Source organism: Dromaius novaehollandiae, unplaced genomic scaffold (assembly GCF_036370855.1).
Source record: "Dromaius novaehollandiae isolate bDroNov1 unplaced genomic scaffold, bDroNov1.hap1 HAP1_SCAFFOLD_27, whole genome shotgun sequence".
Taxonomy (NCBI): domain Eukaryota; kingdom Metazoa; phylum Chordata; class Aves; order Casuariiformes; family Dromaiidae; genus Dromaius; species Dromaius novaehollandiae.
In genome coordinates this window covers 7583295-7607763 of record NW_026991415.1, presented here as the reverse complement: position 1 = coordinate 7607763, position 24469 = coordinate 7583295, and the positions used below count along the sequence as shown (strand labels likewise).

The following is a 24469-nucleotide window of genomic DNA, read 5'->3' as shown; positions in this document are numbered from 1 at the left end:
CACAGAAGTCTATGGGACTGGATGACTGGCATCCATGGACAGCGAGAGAGCGGGCTGCTATGACAGCAAGGCTGCTCTCTATCATCTTGGAAAGGTTGTGGAGGTCAGGACAGGTCCCAATGAGCAGAAGAAGGAATATGCTGTGCCCATCTTCAAAAAAGGCCAGAAGGACAACCTGGGGAGCTGCAGGTCATTCAGCCTCACATTTGGGAGGCATTTGTCATGGAGCGAATCCTCTCCAATCACATTTCTGAGCACACGAAGAAGGTGCCTGGCAACAGTCAGCATGGATTAACAGAAGGTAAATCACTCATGACCCACCTGATTGCCTTCTGTGATAAAAGACCTGCACTTGTGGAGGAGAGGAGAGTAGTGGATGTGCAGTAGGCATCTCGAGGGGCAAAAAGCTGGTTGGATGATGGAGCTCAGATGGTTTTCATGAATGGGTTATGCTTTACTGGGAAGCCAGGTAAAGGTGGGGTATGCAGGGGTATACCCTGCATCCTGTCCTGTTTGAAAGGCTCATCAGCAGGGCAGAACAACATGTTCATGAGGACAGGCGGATACCTGACCAGCAGATATGTGACCCTGAGGAGAAGGCCATGGACACTACGAGCAATGCCATATGAGCCAGTGATGTGTACTCACCACAAATGAGGCCAGCTGCACACAGGACTGCATTAGGAAGAGCATGGCCACCCAGGCAAGGGCACTTCTTATCCCCCTTAACTCAGCACTGCTGTGACCACGTCTGGAACAGTGTGTCCCAGTGTGGGCTGCCCAGTGCTGGAGGAATGGGGAGCAACTGGAGAGGGTCCAGAGGAGGTCTGCCAAGATGGGGTTGGGGGCCTGAAGCACATGGCCTGTATGGAGAGGCTGAGGGACCTGGGCTGCTTTAGCTTAGTGAAGTGGAGGCTAAGGCCAATACAGTAGTTGCCTGTGCCTGCCTGTGACAGGGTGTTTTCAGAGATCATGGAGCTTTTCTTGGTAGTGGGAAGCAGCCTGAGAAGAACCACAAACTGCATCTGGAGAGGTTCAGACCGCATTTCATGTAACAAGAATGTCACTTGTAGGGTAGTGCTGTGGTGCAGCAGGACACCCAGAGGGACTCCATGATCAGCCCCTGGCTTTGTGTTCCAAGCAGCAGCCAGCAAGGACAGAGGGACATGAGTAAAGGTGGGGAGATCCTGCAGTGAGAGCGAGGTGGGGAAGCAGGTTGGGTGTCTACAGGCTGCAGAGAAACAGGTGCAGCTTTGGGACAGGCTAGAACAGCCTGTGATGGAGATGACCAAGGGCAATGCCAAGGCTGAAAGTCTCCAAGAGAACTGAGGTCTTTGTCCCCTTTGCTACGGTGAGCATCTGTGCCATTGAGGCCTATGAGAAGATGATGTTTCCTTGCAGCACTGTGGCCGTGCTGCCTCCTCACCTCCAGGGAGCCCCGGAGGTGCCGAATTGTTGTCCTGCACAAGGCATTGCTCACCCCCCTACCTTCCCCCCCCCCCCCCCCAGTCTGACACTGCCCCTAGGAAGAGCCGTGAGCGACATGTGAGGCAAAGGATCACCCTACCACGGGGCTGGCTGTAGGGCTTGGCCATTCTGCTTGATAACACACATCCAGGTTGACTTGGCATCAGAGCCACCTGCACATTGCCTTTGCCTACCTGCAATCAGGGCCTCCAACTTTCTGCTCTAATCAGCCCCTGGGGAGACTTTGTTGGTAATGGCCCTCAGTGGGACCTGTTAATGCTCCAAGAAACTTGGAAACTTGGCTTATGACTTTAATTCTTGAGAAGTCTGTTCAGTCTCAGCATCGGAAGTTCATGGGCTGAGCAGAACATACACTCAAAGAGTCATTAAAATGAGCAAACCCCGCAGGAGCCATGCCTCTTCCATAATTTTATTCAGCTTTTCAATTATTGTGTGGCTAATTGGAGAGGTTTCAGGAGTGTATTTACAAGAGGAAGAGTTCAATGAGCATCAGAAAAAAAAAAAAAAGGATTTCTGCTTTTAAAGTTTTCCTTATTTTTCAGCTTACAAAGTAGAGTGAGATCCACATTCTCCAACTGATTTTGATCCAGAGTGTCTCCTAATGAAGTCTGAACATGTAGGAAAAGCAGCATCCTTGAGGTCAGACATCCATGGAAAATACTCTTCCCCACCTCCCCAGCCCTGCCATTTCTCTCTTCAGCCACCGGGGACTTAGATCACTCTGATTAAAATCTAACCTTTTTCCACTCAAGGCTGCAGCTGAACGTTACAGCTCATGTGCACCAATTCCCACCTGCTCTCCATAGAGAACTAGCTGCAAAAAGGCACAGAAGGATTTGTCTTAATTCTGATCAAATAAAAATTTACATGCTCCAGTGTCATAAGAAATAAAATACACTCCTCAACTGTATGTCAAGTCCAAGTTGCCCCCAGTGAGCTCTACAGTCTACAAGGAATAACCTTCCTTGAAATGTTCTTCACAAATAGTTGGGAAAGGCTGGATAGAAACACAGTGAAGGAGTTGGTTGAAGAGACAATTCTACTGCTGAGAGACAAGGCGAACTTTAGACTCCCTGAAGTTCAAAGCAGCAACTGGAGAGTGGAGAGGTATCTGAATGCTAAAGAGCAAGAGGAGGAGGAAGACTGGAAAACTATGGAAAACGCATATGCCCAGACTGTCTGATGCAAAGTTGACTTAAGAAATGATCCATTTAATCAGGGCATGTGGAAATAGGTGAAACTTTAGTGAAATTAAAGCCACAGCATAGCAGAGAGCAGTGGTAACACAATTTAAGGTGCAGATAAACATTTCTTCTCCTGAGATTCATGACCTTCCTCAAATTTTCCATTATGTCATCATGGGAAAACACTGGCGTTTTATTAAAATTACTCAGTCATGTCAGCTGATGAAAGTGTGCTCTTTTTTTTTTTTTTTTTCCAAATACAAAACAGTTCTTCAGCTTTCCAGGCAGAGCTCAGGTGTCCAACCACAAGCAGGCAGTGGCACTTGGAGAGGCCCCGGTGTCTCTGAGGCACACCACTTATCACTCCTCACTCTGCACAGAGCGCATCACACTCTGCGGTGTCGGGCTCTTTTGGCTGATGAGGAAAACAGGGTGACCAGCTTCAAGGAAATGCTCTGTTTTTGGATGGCCAAATTCGCACAAATCTCAACATACCTGTGTTAAGGTGATGTTTTCAAGGAGTCCCTAAAACATCTAGCCACACTACTTTTTATTCCCTGCATGGTCAATGAAGTGTGACTCCATTTTAGGGGACAACAGGGAGGAGGCTCATCTCCCCCCATGCCAGACCCCATCAGTGCAGATGTGTCTCTCTGACCCAGTTGCCAGGACGTCCCTTTCTAGTCTATGGAGGGACTCACCTGAGTTGTTTTGAGATACTTCTCATAATGACAAATTAAGGTCCTCTAGGAGCTGCCTCCAAAATCTCCAGCACCACATGGGAACACAACAGCTATCCCAGAGCATCTCAGGCAGCAATAGCCTCTCTGTGTGGCCAAATGAATCACTCCAAAAAGTAGATTCTAGTCATAAGTTGAAATCGTCCCAAGAAATAACTCAATGTAAAAATTGACAAAAAAATCCTCTTTTCCAAAACTTCACACATTTTTACCTTTGCTAAATATTTTTTTTTCTTTCTTATTAATTGGCAGCACCATATTCAAGCACTACAGGAATTAGTCTGTCTATGCGAGTGTACCTATATATACGTGTGTGTGTGTGTATATATATATATATATACATATATACACATTATTCATCAAAATACATTTACAACCAATACTCTGAATGGAGAAACTTTATTCTGAGGAACTACTTTATTTAAATAGGCACGTTTCAGATCTCTTCTGCCTCTCTGTCCTTTCTTCTTCCTCTGCCTCTTCTCTCTTTACAGAGCTCTCCAGGGAACAGTTCACTGAATCATACAGCACTTAGGGTGGACAAGACCTCTGGACATCCTCTAATCCCAGGCCCCCTGGTCAGTGCAGAGGGAACTAGATGAGGCTGCCATGGGCTCCCCCCAGTTATGCATTGTCCACAAAGGTGCTGAGAGTGCGCTCCAGCCACTGCACAGGCCATTAATAAAGAGGTTAAACAGTCCTGCCTCACATGTTGATCACTGAGTGATGCCACTAGTAATGAGCTGCCACTTGGAACGTGTACCACTGAGCACAACAATTCAGCCTGATGGTCCAGCCAATCTTCCGCCTTCCCTATGATCCATTGACCCAGGGCAGATCTCAACAATTTGCCTGTAAGGAGACTATGGGGGACTGTGTCAAAGGCCTTGCTAAAGAGAAGGTTCACAATATCCCCTGCTTTTCCCTTGGGCACAAAGCCATTCATCTGATGGTAGATGGCAATCAGGTTGGTCAGGCATGGTTTCCATTTCCCCTTGCTCAACCCATGCTGCCTCTTCCAACCCTTCCCCTTCATGTGCTTGGAGATGGTTTCCAGGAGGATTTGCTCCATCACCTTGCCAGGGACTGAGAGGAAGACGACCAGCCTGTCATTCCCCAGATCCTCCCTCTTGCCCTTCTTGAAAATGGGTGCCATGTCTGCCTTTTCCCAGTCATCAGGAACCTTCCTGATCACCCTGACATTTCATAGACAATTGGGAGCAGCATTGCAGTGACTCCAGCCACTTCTCCCTGCATCCTGGGGTGCTTCCCATCTGGTCACCCGGACTTGTGTGTGCCCATTGGGCAAAAGTGCTCCCCAGCTGCAACTTCCTCTGCCATGGGTGAGGCTTTGCTAATACAGATGCTGCCAAAGGACTCAGGGGCCAGGGAGGCCTGGCAGTAGACAATATCCATGAAAGACAAGGTAAAAGAGGCAATGAGCTCCTCAGCCTTTCCCCTGTCTTTGTCACTAGGTCCCCTGCCCCACTGAGCAGGGAGACCACATTTTCCTTGGCTGGCTGCCTTCCTTATGCTGCCAACGTCCTTACAGAAGCCCTTCCGGTTGCCCTCTCTTGCTAGCTCCAGCTTCAGCTCCAGCTCCAGCTCCAGCTGAGCTTTGACTTGCCTACCTCCATCCCTTCTGCCACAGCAAATGTCTGTGCCTTCTTCCTGGGTATCCCATTCCCCCTTCAACCCTCTGTGCACTTCCTTCTGCCTTTTCAAGTGGTAAATCACAAAGTCCCTGTTCATCCATGCCAGCCTCAGGCCAGGCCCTGCTGGACTTTCCTGCAGAATAGAGTGTTCCTGTGCTTTGAGGACATTGTCCCTGAAGATCCAAGGGGGCTCCATGGCTCCTCTGCCCTCCCGGGCAGTCACCCCTGGGATCCTGACAAGGATCCTCCTGAACAAGATGAAATCCTCTCTGCTGCAGTCCAGGGCAGTGATTCTGCTATTCATCTTACCTCTTCACCATCTCACGGTCACTGCAGTGACAGCCAGCCTCCACATTCACATCCCCATCCAGGCTGAGCTTCAGGCAAGAAAGAAAGAAAGGGGAAGATGGCACCATCTACTTAGAGGTGCAACTACAGAGGTGAAGAACTCACACTGCAGAAAAGCCTGCATTTCTCCCCTCAACACTGAGGAGATTCAGGACTTCTATGTGGCTAACGATGGATGCAAAGAATTTCCATAGTAATGTAGACATGCCTGAGGCAGTGCTTCCCAGGCTGCCCTTGTAGTCAATGGTAAGAAGGTGTTCACCTGCCTTCTTTTAGATGGTCACATAAAGCAGAAATGACTTGTGTCCCAGAAACATTTGCTCCGTGCTTGAAATGGGGCCTGAGGTCACAGGCTTTTAGGATAATTCAGGTTGAAGAGACCACAGGAGGCCTGTAGTGCCACCAGCTGCTCACAGGAGAGGTCAGAGAGAGGATCAGAAACAAAAAAAAATGCCCTTGCTGAAGGATTACTGGGTTGATAGAGCAGAAGAAGACAGTAGAGAGTTGACAGTGTAGTACAAGTCTCACGCATAAAAGGGTTTCCTTTTTGCTTTCTCCAGAGAATTAAATCCTCAGCTCCCCAGAGGGAACAAGCTGAGACACTAACTTTGCCACTAACATGGAGGCAGAGAAGCTCCTGAGGCCCTTACGGACAGAGGCTGGTCCAAAGGCCACCACCCCAATGGCACCAGACCCCCAGGCATGCCTGCCTTGCTGCTGGGCACCCTCCAGCCCCAGGCAGGAGGTCTGTGGGGAACAGTGTGGGGTCTGCAGCCTGCAGCCCTGGCCACCCAGCAGGGGTGGTGGGACCTCACTCCTCTAGGTGAGACTGGGCTCTCCAACATTTCCCCAGTGTGAAGCCTGCATCCCCTCTAGCTGGGAATTCAGCCAATCGGGGAGGGTCAACGTGGGAAACACAATCTCTGTTCTGTGGTGTGAAGAGAGAGGGGAGGGCAGAGGGAGATCTGCTCCTGCCCTGGGCAGTGATTCCCTCCCTGCAGCCAGTACAGCCATGCTGATGCCCTGTAACCCATGGGTCCAGGAGCTGGGACTCCCATCTGCTCTGGCTCTAAAGATTTCTCAGCCCTTAAGACCCAGCATGCAAAGCACCGCTCTGGGGACACCTCAGCAGTCGAAGGCGCTGAATGCCTGGCGTGTTCCTGAGAACTTCTTTGCAGTCTCCTGCACTGCTTTGACTCCTGTTGCCATGGAGCAGAGACTCCTTTTGAGGATGAACTCACTCCCTGCGTGACTCTGAGGACAGAGTTGACCAGGCAGTACAAATGCCAGCAAGGCCTCAACCCCACAACAGTGTCCTCTGCCCAGGACTCCACTTTCCAGTCCCTTCCTCCTGGAGGATTTGGGTTGGGAGGGACTGCTGGAGATCTCCAGGACCACAATCTTCTCTGAGCTGGGCTAACTTTACAATTAGATCAGGTTGATAAGTGCCTTCTCCAGGAGAGATTTCAAAGATCTTCTGGCCCCTGCCCCAGTGCTGCTTCACTATCATAGTTACTATTTTTTTTTCCCATAAACTCATTTGAAATTTCCTTTGCTGCTGCTTGTCCTTGTTGCCTCTTGTCCTTTCCTCCCCTTGGCCCCCAGCCAACTTTGACGGAGGACAATCACAGCCTCGTCTCCAAGCACAGCCTTACTGGGATTTCCTGGGACTGTGTGGGTGGGCTGTTCTGGCCAGCTCAAAGCAGAGCTATGTGTTACAGGTCCCTACACGGTCTCAGATGAGAACGTATGGAGACATAACATGACTTAGGGCAGAGCCTCTGGGCCGATGCCAGGGCAGAGCCAGAATCAGCAGGGGTGAGAACAGAAGACCTCCAGCAGCTCCTCTCCACATATGGGCAGGGAGCGATGCACCTGGAAATGCTCCTGAGAGACGATGGTGACACAGGCTGTGGTGCTTGACTCCAACCACCTGTCCTGGGTCTGGGAGCCTTGGCATGCAGTGCCAGTGGCTGCAGCCTCCGAGAGACCCCCGACCCTGCCAGCAGCAGAGAGTCCCCTCCACGACTGTCGGGAGCTTCCTGGAGTGTCATGGCTCCCATCTGCGCTCCATCCCTGCACTGGCCCAGCCCTGCTGCCTTGAGCATGGCCCCATGGCCCCACTGTACAGGCACTGCACAGGAGAGGGTGCATTCTGGGGTGGGGAAACATCTCCCCAGCACGGTTCCCATGATAGCCCCCAGTGCCCCATCCCCCAAGGCCCTCCTGCCCAGCAATTTCCCACCAATCCCCAGCCCCTGCCCAGCCCCAGCCATGTCCCCCCCGGGGTTAGCAGAAGGCCATGCTCTGGGGTCTGGGCCCAGGGAGAGGCCAGGCAGGGCTGGACAGCAGGCAGATGGAGCTGGTCACATTCAAGGATCACCGCTCACCAGGATCATGGGGAATGGCCAGTGCTGGAAATGGCTGCTATAAGGGGCTGGGGCTGGGGCTGAGGCTGGGAGGAGTTTCCTGGGACTGTTTCTCCTCTCTGTTCTTGCAACAACAAGCTGGGCTGGATCTTTGTCCTGATAGACCCTGTTTCAGGGCCCCCATGGGAGAAGGTTGGTCTACAGGCCCAGTAGACAGGCCCAGGACCTCCTCTGCATGCTCCCTGCCAGCCCTGCAGAGGACCCAGGAGAGGGCTCATCCTCCCAGGGCTCACAGCAGGACGCCCAGTCCTCCAGCTGGGCACGGAGCCTTGTCTGGGGGTGACTTTTGGGGTAGGGACCAGGATGCAGGGTGTGGGAGATTGTCTCAAGGACATGTGCTGGGGACAGGGCCTGAGGGACAGCAGCAAACCGATGTGGCTCCTTACTCATGCCTCCCCCAAAGCAAGCTCTGACAAAGGGTCCCAGTCTTCTTTTTGGTGCAACCTATCAGGAGGGACAATGACACTATGAGCCATAATCCTTCTTCAGGCACTTCCCAGGCCATGGGGAGCTCCAGGACTTCAAGGACTTCTGGCTCTGCACCATGAGCTCGCTTTAGTGTACCCACACTCTGAACATTGTCATGGATTATATGTCAGCATTTTTCTCTCCAAGACAATTTCAAGTCCAGTTCTGCTTCTTTCTGATCTCTCCCAATCCCTCCTCTGATCTTGTAGGCCATTCCTACCACCCCTCTCCTGTTCTCCTCCAGGGCCTTGAGCTGATGATGCTGCTCTGCAGAGCAAGCGGACTGTGAGGCCACAGGGCCACGGGGTGACTCTGCGCTGGCCGTGCTGGTCAGGGTGGAAATCAGACCAAACCAAATGGGGATCACAGCCTCTAATCCCTCCAGGGAACTGCAAATGTGGCAGGTGCTTGGAGGGACTATGGAGCATTTCCAAAGGTGGTAGTTGTGTCCAGGTGTGCCTCTAGATCCTGCCCCTGGTATTTCACAGAGGGTGACATGAATCACTGCAGTCTCCCTTCCCCGTGCAAGCTGGGTCCTCACTGCCTCTCCTGGGATTGCAGAGTCCTCCTTTGCCCACAGATACCTGGGTTTAGCACTTCACCTTTAGATGACTCCACCTTGGAGGATCTTTCCTTCTGTGAGGCTCCACTCACTGCCCACCCAAAGAACCTGCTGTCTCAGGAGATCCTCTGTGCTCTCCTGGCCTCTCCAGCTTCCCCCTCCAGAAGGACAGGCATCTGACACTGTGCTTAAACATGCGGTACAGCTTTGCTTATGCAAATCTGAGACCATTCATCCCCTCCACTGTCACTGGACACCGATGGGGGAGTCCTAAATCCAGCCCTTGTTCTCTAAGAGATCAGTACATGATTAGGAGCTTTTTGCTGCTGGATCCATGGACAACGCCTACTCAGCAGGCCCTTCTGGAGTGCAATTCCTTGGGCCTATTCTTGACACCAGCTTTGGAGGAAGCCCAGCCTTCAGGCACAGCACTGGGTAGAGCCTACTTTATTAGAGATACTGTGAGGGAGTCAGCTCTGACACAGTTATTATTAATTAGATATAATTTTATGCAGACACAAGGTGAGACAGAGCAGTCTCAGTCAAGGTGGAATGAACCCAAGCATTTGTGCAGCAAAATGATAACAAATACTACTACTAATAATAACAACAGTCATAATAAAATTAAAGTGAACAAAAAATGCACACTCCTGGTATGGGATACACTGAGAGTCATTTGTGGAGAGCAATGGCAATGTTACCACTGCTGAAAAATGGCCATGAAAGCACTTTCCCCAGCGCATCTTTGAGTTCCTTGTTCCTCATACTGTAGATGAGGGGGTTCAGTGCTGGAGGCACCACCGAGTACAGAACAGCCACCACCAGATCCAGAGCTGGGGAGGAGAGGGAGGGGGGCTTCAGGTAGGCAATCATGACAGTGCTGATGAATAGGGAGACCACGGCCAGGTGCGGGAGGCACATGGAAAAGGCTTTGTGCCGGCCCTGCTCAGATGGGATCCTCAGCACAGCAGTGAAGATCTGCACGTAGGACACCACAATGAAAATGAAACAACCAAAGATTAAAAAAACACTAACCACAAGAAGGCCCACTTCCCTGAGGTAGGCATCTGAACAGGAGAGCTTGAGGATCTGGGGGATTTCACAGAAGACCTGGTCCACTGTGTTGCCTTGGCAGAGTGGTATTGAAAATGTGTTCGCAGTGTGCAGGAGAGCATTGAGAAAACCACTGGCCCAGGCAGCTGCTGCCATTTTGACACAAGCTCTACTGTCCATGAGGGTCCCGTAGTGCAGGGGTCTGCAGATGGCAATGTAGCGGTCATAGGCCATGACTGTGAGGAGAGAATACTCGGCTGCAAACAGGATCCCAACCAGGAAGACCTGGGCAGCACATCCCAAGTAGGAAATGGCCCTGGTGTCCCACAGGGAATTGGCCATGGATTTGGGGACAGTGACAGAGATGGAGCCAAGGTCGAGGATGGAGAGGTTGAGGAGGAAGAAGTACATGGGGGTGTGGAGGTGGTGGTCGCAGGCTACGGCTGTGATGATGAGGCCGTTGCCCAGGAGGGCAGCCAGGTAGATGCCCAGGAAGAGCGAGAAGTGCAAGAGCTGCAGCTCCCGTGTGTCAGCAAATGCCTGGAGGAGGAACTCGTTGAAGGAGCTGCTGTTGGACATTTTGCTCTCTCTGAGCATGGGGAATTGTCCAAAGAAGAAAAGACATTGAGAAGTTAGGAGAGATGTTTCAAGCAAAAACAAACAAAAAAAACAAAAAAACCCCCAGTTGTTGCAGTTCTCATACAACCCCCCACATTGCCTCTCTCTTTACTGAGTAGATCTCTGTGCAGCTCCCTTGCTTGGGCTCCACTTTGCAGTGTGCTGCTGCGAGGAGCAGCGACCTCTGCCCGTGGGCTCCAGAGGAGTCAGTTGTGCTGTGCAGCACTGGGAATGGGGGATTGGGGGTGACGAGCGCTGACACTCACAATTTCTGTCAGCTGAAATACACTCATCATGTAGAAGGGGTTTTCAGCATCTTCACTCTCAGTTCTAAAGAATGAGGTTTGAGGAACAGAATTTCTGGGATTTCTTATTTTCTTTGAGATGTCCTTGTCACCCCTGGGCAGTGTTCCTCAAAGGTAGAAGTCCTTGGTGGTTCTACTGTGAGTCCTGAGAAAAATGGTTTCACTGTCCTTTGTTGCAGCATGAGGACAGCTGGTCTGTCTATTAGTCTTGTTCCCAGCTGTCCTGTGCTCCCACCTCGTTGAGCTGGTGGACGATCGCACTCATATGTTACCCTAAAAGGAAACTAGCCACTGCTGAGAGCAGAAGAACCCTGTTTCAAAGTGCAGGTCTCCAAACTTCTCACCCTTTCTCCGGGCACCAGAGGGAGGTCTCCACACTCCCCTTCTAGCCAAGGACACCCCGAGCTCTTTTCAGATGCCCATGTACAGACACCCACCATCATCTCCATACTCTCAGCATCTCTGTACTGTCTTCATGGTCTCTCAGATTTTACAGATGCTTTGAGACAGCAGTGCCTTTCTGGGGGGCCGCTCGCAGCCTGGCAGGACACCACAGGGAAACAGTCAAAGGACCAGCAGGACTGGAGATGGGTTCTCCTTAAGGGAGGATCAGCTCATTTCCCAACCCCACAGACTGCATTTCCTGGAGTCACACAGCTTAGGAGGGGGCTGCGGACCCCTCACTTCCATGCAGACCCCTCTGCTGCCCAACTCGCAGTGGTGGTGTCTGAACTGCAGCTGAAAACCCATCCACCCCGGAGCACCTGAGAGAAGAACAGGGGCAGCATGGACAGCAGAGGAAACAAGGAGCAACACCATGATCCTGCTGCCAAGGGAGGCAAGGAGAGAGACAGAGGGACACTTGGGAAAGCCTTCGCCTTATCCTGTGGGGCATGCCACCTGGCAGATGGCGACATTGCAGGGCAGTCACGCTCAGCCCCTTTGCTGGGCAGCGCTAAATGGGCCCCTGGCAGGAGAGATGCCCCTCTCTTCTGCTGGAGGTCTGGCTACAGAGGAGGCAGCTGAAGGCCTGGGCTTCATGGCTGTCAGGGCAGAGGCTCTGCTGGGTGCAAGCAGAGACGTGGGGGGCTTGCTCAGTGCAGTGTGTTGGCATTGGAGGGACTGATCATGACTTGCCCAAATCCATCCTCCCACGATGATTCTCTTAGCAGTTCCCTCTCCTTCCCTGCCTGTCTCTGCTGCCTGGAGCAGTCCCTGCTGGCACCTTTCTCTGTCCCAATATCTCTTCTAGTCAGTGCTCACAGACCGCGTCACACCTTTTTGTGTGCTCAGATCTGCCTGACAGAAACCTCCTGGGACAGTGCACTGTCCAGAGGCATCTCTGTGCCTGCAGTTCATAAGGAGCAGGTAACATACACCCAAGGGAGACCACACAGCTGATGCTGATGCTGATGCTGTCTGTAGGTGGAGGTGGGGCTGAAGGGGTTTGCTGAGCTTTCTCCCAGACCTCCTGATCTCTGAGAGGGAAGGTGTGTGAGTCCCAGTTCCTTGCTAAAAAAGAAAACTCTCCTTTTTTCTCCCTGCTAAAATTAGGGAGAAAACAGAAAGCAAAGACACCAGATGGAAAGCTCCTTCCCTTTCAAGTAGCCCTTCTCTTGATCTTCCTCTTGCAAAGACCCCTTGGACATGTCCTGTGCATGAGTTAGAGCTGTGAGCAGCCTCGACCCATGCAGCACCCTCTTGATGGGAGAACAAACCTGCCTGGCCAGGGGTCGATCCTCCCACCCAGAGCTTCTCCCTCAGTGCCGTGGGGAGCTCCCCAGGCAGGCTGAGTGCTGACCCTTGCAGGCAGCAGAGTCTCTGCCCTGGGCACACAGCACCCTGGGGCACAGGAATGCTGCTCTGAATCACTGCCCTGCACAGACCTGGGTGCCACCCTAGCAGAACACCGCTGCAGTATCTCTGGAAGAAGGTAGCAGGATGCCCTTTCCGGTAGCAGGATGCCCTTTCCGGTAGCAGGATGCCCTGTCCCTGTGAGAGTGAGGCAGGGAATCCTGCTCTGAAGCATCTCCTCCTCCTGCTATGCCCTGGATAATCCAGGAGAGAGAGCATTAAAATGCCAGTCACCCCATGTTACGGGCTGGGTTCAGAAGACCCCTCCAGGAACCTCAGTAGTATCACCCTGCATCCAGAGACTTACCATGCAAAGGGCTGTGAAGATTCCTCCCACAGTGAGCTCTCCTCTGTCCTCCCACTCCACACTGCCTCTCACTTCTCCCTGCCTTCTCTCAGCTCATGTCAGCAGCAGCAGGCAGTGCCCACAGCCCTGCTGCTCCTTGCAGAGGAGCTGCTCCTGCACACAGCTGTGTCTGGGCAGTGCTGCCAGGTTGCCATGAGCTCCCTCCATCCCAGGAGCCTGGCCCCACTCAGGAGCAGAGGCCCAGCTGAAGGCCTGAATTTCTCTGTCCCTTGTGCTCCCTCCTCCTGGGAAATGTTCACTGAGGTAAACTAAAATAATCAGCTTTAGTCCCTCTCTGAAGAGTGGAGACTGATTCCAACATTGCACTTTGTTTCATCAGAGGATGGTTATCTGCAAGAGGTGGAAATGTCCGACTCTGTAAGCCCCAATTCCCATCTCTTCACTAGGCAGGAAACCTAGAAAGGGTCAAGAGGGGAGACAAAGGGAGGCAGCTCTGAAGGGCAGAACTGCTCAGGGATTTGGACAAAAGAAACATGCTGAAGATGTACAAGAAGAAGTGGCAAGGTGTGCATGCAGAAGGGGCACAATAACCCCATGCCAGAATAATCACCCATGGTCCCTCTCTAAACAGTGGAGAGAAACCCATTCCAGCATTGCTTTTTGTCTCATCAGAGGATGGTTCTCTATGAGAGGTGGAAATGTCCCACTCTGGAAGCCCCTCTTCCCATGTCTTCACTAGGCAGGTCACCTAGATGGGGAAAAGAAGGGAGTTCATTGACACATGGTTCAGGTATTGATTCAGATGAGTCAATCTGGGCATCTCATGATGGTTTAGAAGGTCCTGGGCTGGAGTGGGATTCACATCCCTCCCATTATATCCACAAACACACAGGAGCTGACATTCCCCTTGCCTAAGCTGAAGCGTGCACAACAGATCTGCCCATGAGCTCCTTGCCTAAGCTCCCACTGGAGTCACTGGAGATGGAGGGTGGGAGTCAGTTGCCCACACACAAACACCTGCTGACTTCTGAAGAGACAGAGATGGTCCAAGGCACGTGCCAGTGTCTGCTTGCTCTGTTGGAGTGACTGTGTGACCCCCATCCTTCTGGAGCCTCAGGCAGGGCCAGATGGGGAATTTCCTTGGCCATCTCAAAAGGCACTAGATGCCCACTCCTGTTAGAGCACCACTCACTATGAAGCTGAGGCACATGGAGATGCCTACAGTGCAAACTGCTAATGTAATTCAGTGCAGACACTTCATATAATGACATCAAAATAGTCGGGCAGGTCCATGTCAGATGCCTGGGTTTTCTAGCACAACCACATGGGTGGGACCTATGGGAAAACAATGCCCTTTTGGAGTGGTTGCTGGGCAAAGCCCCTAGGTTATCTCAGGGTTTTCTACTTGTGCCCAGGCAACTGAATGCCACCACTGTCTTTAGGCAAAGTCCCTCCCATCTGCATCCAAGTGTGCTACATAAATGGGAGGCACATCACACCAAGGCCTCCACTCTCAAACCCTTCTTACTCGCCTCCCTATGGACTTCTTCTCACACCCAGATGACATGAACAGGGACTGCGCTAAATGTGTCCACAGGGTGCCTGGATCTGACGCTGCCCAGGCCCAGAGATTTCTTCAGAGGCACCTTGTCCTGCCTGGAGATGGATTCACTTCTGTCACAGGCCCCATGGTGCTGTGAATCAGCTGAGGCAGCAAACCCCTCTCCTGCCATTTCAGCACAGCCCAGCTCTGTTTCTCCCTGGCTTTGGGCACTGCAGGGTTTGCTCTCTTAGCGGGAAGCTCCTTTCACCATTACATTGCCACCTGCTATCTCTGCCAGCATGTCTGTGCTCTGAAGTGGGGCCATGGCACACACGGTGTCTTTGGCTCTTGGTAATAGGTTTTACCATGACCAGTGTGCACTCTGTGCCACAGCTGAGGCTCTGCAGCCCAAATGTATGCAAATGCATGCATCCTGGGGTACACACAGGAACAGCTGGAGATGCACAAGCTGTCAGAGGTCTGAAACACTGTTGGAATGATGGAGATGTGGTGGGATCCCTCACAGGACTGGAGGGCAATGCTTGTAGGGTACAATCTCTTCAGGAGAGACTGTCAGGCAAGATGAGCAGGGGGGATGTCTGTTGTGTGAAGGGGCAGCTCGGGTGTGTGGAGCTCTTGCATGGGATGGACAAGGGTTTGGGTGGGTGCTTGTGGGTGAGCATCACAGTACGGGTGACATCATGATGGGAGCTACAGACCACCCAATGAAGGTAAGGAGGCGGATGCAGTCTCCTATAAGTAGTGTGAGAAAGTCTGTCAAACAGGCCCTGGTTCTTGTGCGGGGGACTTTAATCCCCCTGACATGAACTGGAAGGGCAAACAGCAGAGTGCAAGCAGGCCAGGAGGATTCTGGAGGGCATCAAGGACAACTTCTTTGCACAGCTGCCAGATGAGCCAATAAGGGTGATGATTTCCTCTCGGGAAGGCCAGCAGGTCTTTAAGGACAGACCTGCCAAGGACAAGGATGGGCCATCCCAATACTCGCTAAAACTAGCAGACACCTCAGGGGACCAACTTAGCTAAACAGGGACCTCGCACCTTAGCTCCAGCGTAATAGGGCAGCATACAGCAGGGGGAAGAAGGGAGAGGCAAAGGAGGAATTTAGAAATATTGTCCAGCATCATAGGCTTGGTGTTAGGGAAGAAAAAGCTCCCCTACGATTGACCCTCGCAGGGGACGTCAAGGGCATGAAGATGAGCTGCTACTGCTTCAGCAAGAATCAAAGAATAAAAAGGAAAATGTGGCCTCCCTGCTAAATGGGACAGGGAATCTTGTAGCAGCAGATGCAGATAGGTCTGAGGAACTCAACCCATTGAACCCAGCTTCCATTTCCACAAGCAAAGTCTCCTGGGCTGTTGTGCCTTGAGTCAGGACTCCAGAGGAGAAAAACAGCCAGTGGTGGATGAGGTTAATGAGGGATTCCTTGTGAGGACTCAAACTACACCAGTCAGTGGGGCTGGACGGGCTGCATGTGAGGATGCTGTGAGAGCTGACTGCTGTCACTGCAAGGCCACTCGCTACCATCTTTGCAAGGTTGTGGAGATGGGGTGAAGGCCCAATGACTGCAGAAAGGCAAATGTTACATCCATCTTCCAAAAAGGCCCCAAGGGCAACCTGGGGAGCTGCAGGCAGTTCAGCCTCACTTTGGTGAGGAGTGGGTCATGGAATGAATCCTTTCAGATCACATTTCTGGGCACATGAAGGAGAAGAAGGTGCCTGGGAACACTTGGCATGGTTTTACCTGGGGAAGATTGTGCCTCACCAACCTGATTGCCTGCTATGATTAGAAACTCTATTTGTGGATGGAGAAGAGTAAATGTCTTTTACCCAGACTTCAGCAAGGTGTTTGACACTGTCTCCCTCAATATTCTTGCATTCACGTTAGAGTATTATAGGCTAGAAGAGCAGACAACCGGATGTGTAAAAGCTGCTTGGGAGATCAGGCTCAGAGGGCGGTGGTGAATGGATAGCACTCTTCCTGGAGGCCAGGGAGAAGTGGAGCACCACTGGTCTCTCCAGAAACTTGTCCTGTTTATCATCTGTATTAGTTATATGCAGGAGGCAACACTCATCATACTTGTAGATGACCCCAAACTGGAGGCTGGGAGACCCAGTCATATGCTTGACGGCTGCCACTCAGAGGGAGCTAGACAGGCAGGAGGAATGGGCTGTCAGGAACCTCATGAATTCAACAAGGACAAATGCCAGGTCTTGCACCTGGGAGAAACCAACACCCCCACAGTGTTACAGGCTGGGGCCTGAGTACCTGGGGAGCAGCTCTGCAGAAAAGGACCTGAGGATCCTGGGGAACAGAGGCAATACATGAGCGAGCAGCGTTGCCTGGCAGCAAAGAAGGCCAGAAGCATTGTGGGCTGTCTGACCAGGAGCACAGCCAGGAGGTTGATGACCACCTTCTAGTCAGTATTCATTAGACCACCTAGAGAATACTACATCCAGTGTCGGCTTCTCAGAACAAGAGAGAGGCTAATAATTGGAAGCAAATTCAGCTGAGTGTCCTCACAGTAGTCAGGGAGCTGGAGCACTTGCTCTGTGAGGAAATGGGGCTTTTTCAACTTGCAGAAGAGACGGCTTTGGAGGGAGCTCAGAGCAGCCTTCCAATGGCTGCAAGGAGGTCATCAACAAGATGGAGCCAGGCGCTTCACCAGAATGCATGGCGGCAGGACAAGAGACAATGGGCATTGGCTGAAAGAAGAGACATTCATGCAGGAGATAAGGAAAAGTTTTTCCACTATGGGGATCGTCAAGCATTGGAAGTGGTTGCCCAGAGAGGCTGTGCAGTCTCCTGCCTTGGAGGTTTCCAAGACCAGCCTGGATAAAGGCCAGAGCAACCTAGTCTGACCCCAGAGCTGACCCTGCTGTGAGCAAGGAGATTAGGCTAGAGACCTCCTGAGGTCCCTTCCACCCTGAAGGAGTCTGATTCTTCCCACTCTTGATCTTCTCTTGTTGATGGCAGGCAAAGCACACAGGTTCCCTATGAGAGTGGAAGTAGGCCCGCTTCCTCCAGGCAGAATTATTCAGATGCAGGGCTTGTTGGCAGGAATCCCTCAAAGAGCTGTGATCCATCCTTTGCTTCACTTTTAATTTCCTTTTTTTGTTTGTTTTCTTCCCTTCTTAATTTGTATCTTTTACCATTCTGATTGTTCCCATACAGCCCACCCCACCCCTGCTTACCCTTAGCTCATTGGTGCTGTTCTGGTTTGGTTTGGGGTTTTCTTTTTTGCTTTGTTTCTTCATTTTGACACAGATGAACTTTAGTCCAGAAGGCTCTTGAGAAACTCATGTGATTCAGACAACAGATACCTCATGAAGATTTACAAGAGAAGTGCCAAGTCCTGTGCCTAGGTGGGAAAAATCCCATCCGTGAGGAGAGGCTGAGGGACCTGGGCTGCTTTAGCCTGCTGAAGTGGAGGTGAAGGGCAGTAGAGTAGGAGCCTGTGACTCCTTGAACAGTGGCTTGAGAAATGATGGAGCTTTTCTTGGTAGTGGGAAACAGCATGAGAAAAAGCCACAAACTGCAGCTTTTGAGCTTTAGATGTGACATTAGGAAAAGAAAATATCACTCATAGGGTAGTGCTGTGGTGCTACCGGTCACCCAGGAGGAGTCTGTGATCAGTCCCTGGCTTTGTGTTTCAAGGAAAAGCAAGTGAGGACAGGAAGACATCAGGATAGGCAGCGAGATCTTGGGGTGAGAGCAAGGTGGGGAAGCAGGCTGGGTGTCTACAGTCTGCAAGGAAACAGGAACAGGCATGGGAAAGCATAGGATGACCTGTGGTGGGGGTGGCTGAGCACACTGCCAAGGCTGAAAGCTCCCAACGCAGCAAGGTCTTTATCCTCTTGGCTATGGCTGTTGTCTCTGCCACCAAGGCCCATGAGAAGACACCATTCCTTAAAGCACTGTGGCCTTGCTGCCTCCTTGTCCCTTGGGAGCCCAGCAGGTGCCGTATCATGATTCTGCACTCAGCATCGTGCACCCCGACCCGCACACTGCCCCCAGCAAGAGCCCTGAGCAAAGCATCATGGAAAGCATCACCCTACCCAGGGGCTGGCTGTCAGTGCCTGGCTGCTCTGCCTGATAACACACATCACAGCCACCTGCACATTGCCTTTGCCTGCCTGCAATCAGGGCCTCCAACTGTGTGCTCTAATCAGCCCCTGTGGAGACTTTGTTGGTAATGGCCCTCAGTGGGACCTGTTAACACCCCAGGAAACTTGGGATTTGCTTCTGACTTTAACTTCTTGAGAGGTTTCTTCAGTCTCCTCTCAGTGTCTGAAGTTCATGCGCTCAGCACCAGATACAGCCAGAAACAGATAGAGATCATTAAAATGCCAAAACCCCTAAGGAGCCATGCCTCTTTCCATAATTTTCTTTAGTTCTTCAAGTCTTGTGTGGCTAATTGGGAAACTTTCAGGAGAGTATTGAAATTAGGCAGTTTTTAATGACCCTAAAAATGAAAGATGTCTGCTTCGGAAGCTTTCTTTGTTCTTCAGTTTCCAGAATAAGTGATACCCACATTCTCCAACTAATACTGGCCCACTGGGTCTCTGAATGAAGTCTGGACATACAGGAAAAGCAGGATTTTTGACAGGAGACACGTATGGACAACCTTCCTCCCCAGCTCCCCAGCCCTGTCAATTCCGTCATCAGCCACTGGGGACGTAGAGCACTCTTGTTAAAATCTAAGCTTTTTCCTCTCAAGTCTGTAGCTGAAGGTTACAACTCATGTGCACCAATTCCCACCTGCTTTCCTTAGAGAACTAGCTGCAAACAGGCACAGAAGCATGTTGTAATTGCAATGAAACCAAAATAAAATTTGAAACACTCAAATAAATAAAAGATAAAAGACACTCCTCAACTCTGTGTCAAGTCCAAGCTGCCTCCAGTGAGCTCCACATCCCACAAGACATAACCTTCCTTGAAATGTTTTTGACAGATAGATAGGAAGGGATAGACAAGAAGCAGAACAAAGGAGCTGGCTAAAGAGACACTGAGACTGCTGAAAGACGAGGCAAGCTTCAGACTCCCAGATGCTCAGAGCAGCAACTGGAGAGTTGAGAGGTATCTGAAAGGATAAAGAGCAAGGGGAGGAGGAAAACTGAGAAACGATGGAAAGTGCATACACAGAGAGAGTCTGATGCAAAGATGCCTTTAGAAATGACCAGTTTAATCAGGACACATGCAGATATGTGAGAGATCACTGAGATTACATCCACAGCCTAATAGACAGAGCAGTGGAAACACAAGGTCGGGGCAGATCAATATTTCTTCTCCCCAGATTAAGACCCTTCCTGAAGATTTCCACTATTTCATCATAGCAAAACATTGACATTAAAATTAATCCTTTGAGCTGATGAAAGTGGGCTCATATCTTTGAATTGTTGAAAAACAGCTCTACAGCTTTCCAAGCAGAATTCAGGTGTCCAACCACAAGCACCCAGTGGCACCTGGGGAGGCCCAGGTGTCTTTGAGGCACCTGCCTGGGCCTGGCAGCTCTCACAGGGGACCTGCGGGAGACCAAAGCCCCTGGGAGCTGCAGATGGAGTCTGGACAGAGGGGACCAGGGCACCTGCCATGGCACCACATGTCCATGACCCTGTGACTGCATCCCACCCCAGCTCTGAAAATCTCTTTCCTTTTTTTTAAAAAAAAAGAAAAGAAAAAACACAACATCCCCCTAAAGGACCATTATATTAAAAAAAGAAAAAAAAGAAAAAAAAAATCAAGAAAGATAATAAGGACACACAAGAATTTAAAGATGACAAGTATAACAGAACATTTATTTGCTTTAAGTCTTTTTCTTAATTTCCTTCTTGTTTCATTTTCAATGTCATTTTCTGAACACTTCTGTTATAATCAGGCCTGCACCATTAAACAAGGTATTTTTGTGTCTCGCACAGATCCCAGTGCCCCAACACCACCCCCTGCCCATGGCTGTCCGTGCCATCTCTCACTCTCTGCACAGAGTATGTCACACTCTGAGGTGTCAACCGATAGAGGAAACAAGGGAGAACAGCTTCAAGGAAACACTGTTTTTTTGGATGGCCAAATGTGCACAAATCTCAACACACCTGTGTTAGAGCGATGTCTTACAGGTGTCCAATTGAATCTAGCCACACTCCCTTTTCATTCCCTGCACTGTGAATTGTTATGGAAGATTAGGCTCGCCGGCCACCACAACAGGGCTCTAAGTTCTCGCTGAAAAAGTTCAGAGCCAAATGAAAGCAAATTAAATAATTAAATTTTAGTGATGCACATGCAGTAATTACAGCTCAAGCTGGGTGCCTTTGAAGAGGGACCCCGAACAAAGAAATCCTTGGGCAATTATAACTTTTCAACTTAAGTTTCCCACCCCTCACGTGGTAGTTCAGACCAATACCAGTATTCAGGTCTAGGGTCTCCTGCTCCTTATCGGGTCTCATTGTCATCCCTAGGCAGGGTGTTTTTTTCCTTATTTTTACTGTTGTGCTTTCTGCTGATGGATTTCTTTCTGCTGCTTTCATTCCGTGTTGGGTCCTGCCGTTGTCTCTCAAGGTCCTGACAAGGAGGAGGTAATTCCAGACCACAACGATTAACACTGCCCCAGCAGTGAGAGGAGGCTTTGTTTCTCAAGGTCCTGATGCCCTGCACAGGCCTTATTTCAAAGTCTTGACGTCCTCCCTTTCAGAGTGTGAGACACAGGAACACAGACTGCTTGTAACACCCTGCTCTTTCCAGCTGGAACCCGCTCTGGGGCCCTTCCTTACCGAACTAGCTGAAAGTTCCTCATGTTCTCTGAGTGCAGCCTAAGGCTTCAGCCAATTTAGCTCCTCATGCTAAGCAAGTTTTATAGCAGTTGTGCTAAGCGGCTACCTCTAATTTCCTTACCACAGTTTGATGATGGGTGGGTGAGCTGAACTGTGCAAGGCCTCCTGGGACAGCCCTGCACCACTCCAGAAGGAACTGACCCTCACTTGCGTTTATCTACACCTCACTGCCAAGAGGGCACCTTTGTCCAAATTAGCCTCAGATCCACACGTGGGATTTCATCTCACAGGGGTTCACTTGCAAAGAAGAGTCCACAAGTGAGCTAAGACCCAGGCTGTGCCCGAGCTGATCAGGCAGGAGCTTCAGCACCTGCAGGCCTCAACCAGCTTGGTGACACATTGCAAAACAAGTTCAGCTGAGTTGGACACCTGATCTGTCAGGTCAGAAATGGCTCTCTTAGAGAAGAGAGGAGCACATGGAAAGGTGAGGAACCTAATTCTGAGGGGCCTTGCAAGTTATCTGCACAAAACAACTTCAGCTTTGCAAGCTGGTTCTCAGCTATGACTCCTGAAGTATTTCCTGCTGACTTGCAGGCAAGTGCTTGAGCATCACAACTCACTATAATCACTGCATGTCTGGGAGAAGTTTTCTTAAAGATCAGTTGTTTTCTGAAAAAATGCTTTGTCTTTGGAAGTTTTCCTTATTTTGCCCACTTTAAAAGCTAAAGACTGTGTTATTGACACTTGAAATGGCACCTCTGAGCACTCCACTGTGGCAAGACCCTTTCCTTGTTAACTGTGTGGGTGAAAAAAGTCCCACATGATCTAAACTGCTCTCTGAGGTCTCCTGCTAGATGTCAGCCCCTGGATGTCCTGTGTCAGAGCCCAGGGCAGTGCGCAGGGTGCAAGGAGCAGCAGAGAGCCCGGAAGCAGCGAGGCCTTCAGCAGGAAGAGCTCAACATCCTCTCTATAATTCACTGGATTGGAGGGGATTTAATCAGATGGTTAAGTAATGGCTATTTAGGGGATACTACTGCACTGTAAACAAAGAGTTTCTAGGGTCCTGCAATGTGAGAACAAAAGAGAGTGTCTGCACCAATTAGGTATACCGGTGGTATCCCCCCTTAGCCTTTGCTAATAGGAGAGAGAGGCAACTGCAGTGCCTCTGTTGGACAGCTCTGAGAAGTGTTAACTTCAAGAATCTCCAACAAGGAACCCTTTCTGAAAGATGACCTCTTCTAATCCAAATACTCTAAGCTGCATTTTTCTATCTATTTCACAGTCTATGTGGCATATCTGGCTGCAGATCCTGGCAAGAGCTGAGGAAGCTCAAGGCCTGAACCTCAGTGCACAGAAGGCAGCAGGCTGCCAGCATCCCTGGCTCTGGCCACCAGGGCAGCCTGGGCCCTGCGAGCCAAGTCACCTCCTCACCCCCCAGGGCTCCCCAGCTCCCCAGCCTGGCAGCACTCCCCACGCACAGAACTGCTCTCTCCAGACACCTCCTCCTGGTACAAGTGCCAAGACACTGGGGCCACCACCCATCCCCACCACAGGGCGCCCCACCACTGTGACACGCCACACCCGCAACTCTCGCATCACAGAGGGTGGCCAGCCAACATACAGCTAGCTATACATTAGGGACACACAGGCCATATGACCACACATGGCAGCAGCCAGGGCACCCACAGGGGCCCCAAACACACAAAGACCAAATCTTTAGCCCTTCCATTTGCTTCTAGTCCTCGGGGGGCTTGGAACAGGCACTTCCTCTGAACAGCCAGTCACTGCCTTGGGCCTATTCACTTCCCACCTCCAGGAATCAAGCAACAGAGATATCATTCAGATCTGTGAGAAAAATCTCAGAAGCTGCCTGGTGTTTTCATGGGGCAGAATTTTCTGTAGCGCACACACACTGGAAATCAGAGATTACTTCTGTCAACACTCACACCTGCTCTTAACTCACTTAGCAACATAAACATTCTGGCTGGACTCCCTCATCGACTAGCGGAGGGTTGTAAGCCTGAACTTAGGAGGATGCACAAAGTCAAACTCCATGTCTACGTTTACAGCCAGGTGCCTGCGGCAGGCCTATGTGCTGCTGGGACAGGAGTGACCTCAGAGTAAATTCCAAGTCATGTGCAAGCTGCTGGCTTTCCAGGTACTCTGTGAGCAGTGACCTCACAAGGGATTTCCAAGCTGTGTACCTGATGCTGGCCTATCAGGGACACAGAAAGAGATGACCTCACAGGCACCACCACAGCCACATGCCTGTTACAGGAATTAGGGAAAGGCCTGCAAGTGATTCTAGGCAACATCTCCTAACAGGAGGATTGCATGGGAGCAGCGACCATGGAGCTGGAGACAGCAGGGCTTCATGGCCCAGGCAGAGGGAGAAGCCTTCCCGCAACTCCCCAGTCTGGTTCCTGCCCCAGTGCTGAACACACCCAGCAAATCCTCCACACCCCCAGGACAACAAGCACTCTCCTGCTTGGGGCCCTGACACTCTGAGACACGGGGAAGGAGTGTGGCCAGGGCATCTCAGCGGGTGGAACCAGCAGAGCCGGGATTCAGCAGCTCTGCAGCCCGGCCTGGGAGCAGGGCTAATGCCAATGGCCAGGGCAGCACTTCCCTAGTTGCATCTCTAAATAGTGCTGTAGAGCCCTGCAGGTGTTAATTCCTCCTCCCAGCACGCTCACCAAACCCAGAAGTGACCTCACCACCAACATCCAAGCCATGGGCCTTCTCCTGGCCTAGCAGCTGCTCAGACAGAAGTGACCTCACAAGTCCATATCCCCACCAGGTGCCTGCTGATGGCCTATGGGCTTCAGAGGAAGAGGTTTCCTTGAAATAACATCCCCTGCCATGAACATGCTGCTGCCCTACCAGGTACCCTGACCCAAGAGACCTCACCGTCTGCTTCCACACCTATCTGCCTGCTGCTGGCCTATCAGGACTCAGGCAGAAGGGACCCCACAAGCAAATGCCCAAGCCATCAGCCAAGTGCTAGCCTTGCAGAGACAAGTGACCTCACAGCGACTCTCCCAGCAATGTGCCTCCACACAGTCTGTCAGGCACTGAGACAGACGTCAGCTCACAAACATTTCTCTGCTAAATGCCTGCTGCTGGCCTCCC

At 51.1% G+C, this 24469-nt stretch overlaps 1 protein-coding gene across 1 annotated transcript; it reads right to left on the bottom strand.

Moving 5' to 3' along the window:
* Window positions 1-9546: 9546 nt before the first annotated feature.
* LOC135326400 (olfactory receptor 14A16-like) lies at window positions 9547-10269 on the bottom strand. The gene has a single exon (XM_064504284.1). It carries the CDS (start codon window positions 10267-10269, stop codon window positions 9547-9549), a length of 723 nt encoding a protein of 240 aa, XP_064360354.1.
* Between the last annotated feature and the right edge of the window lie 14200 nt (window positions 10270-24469).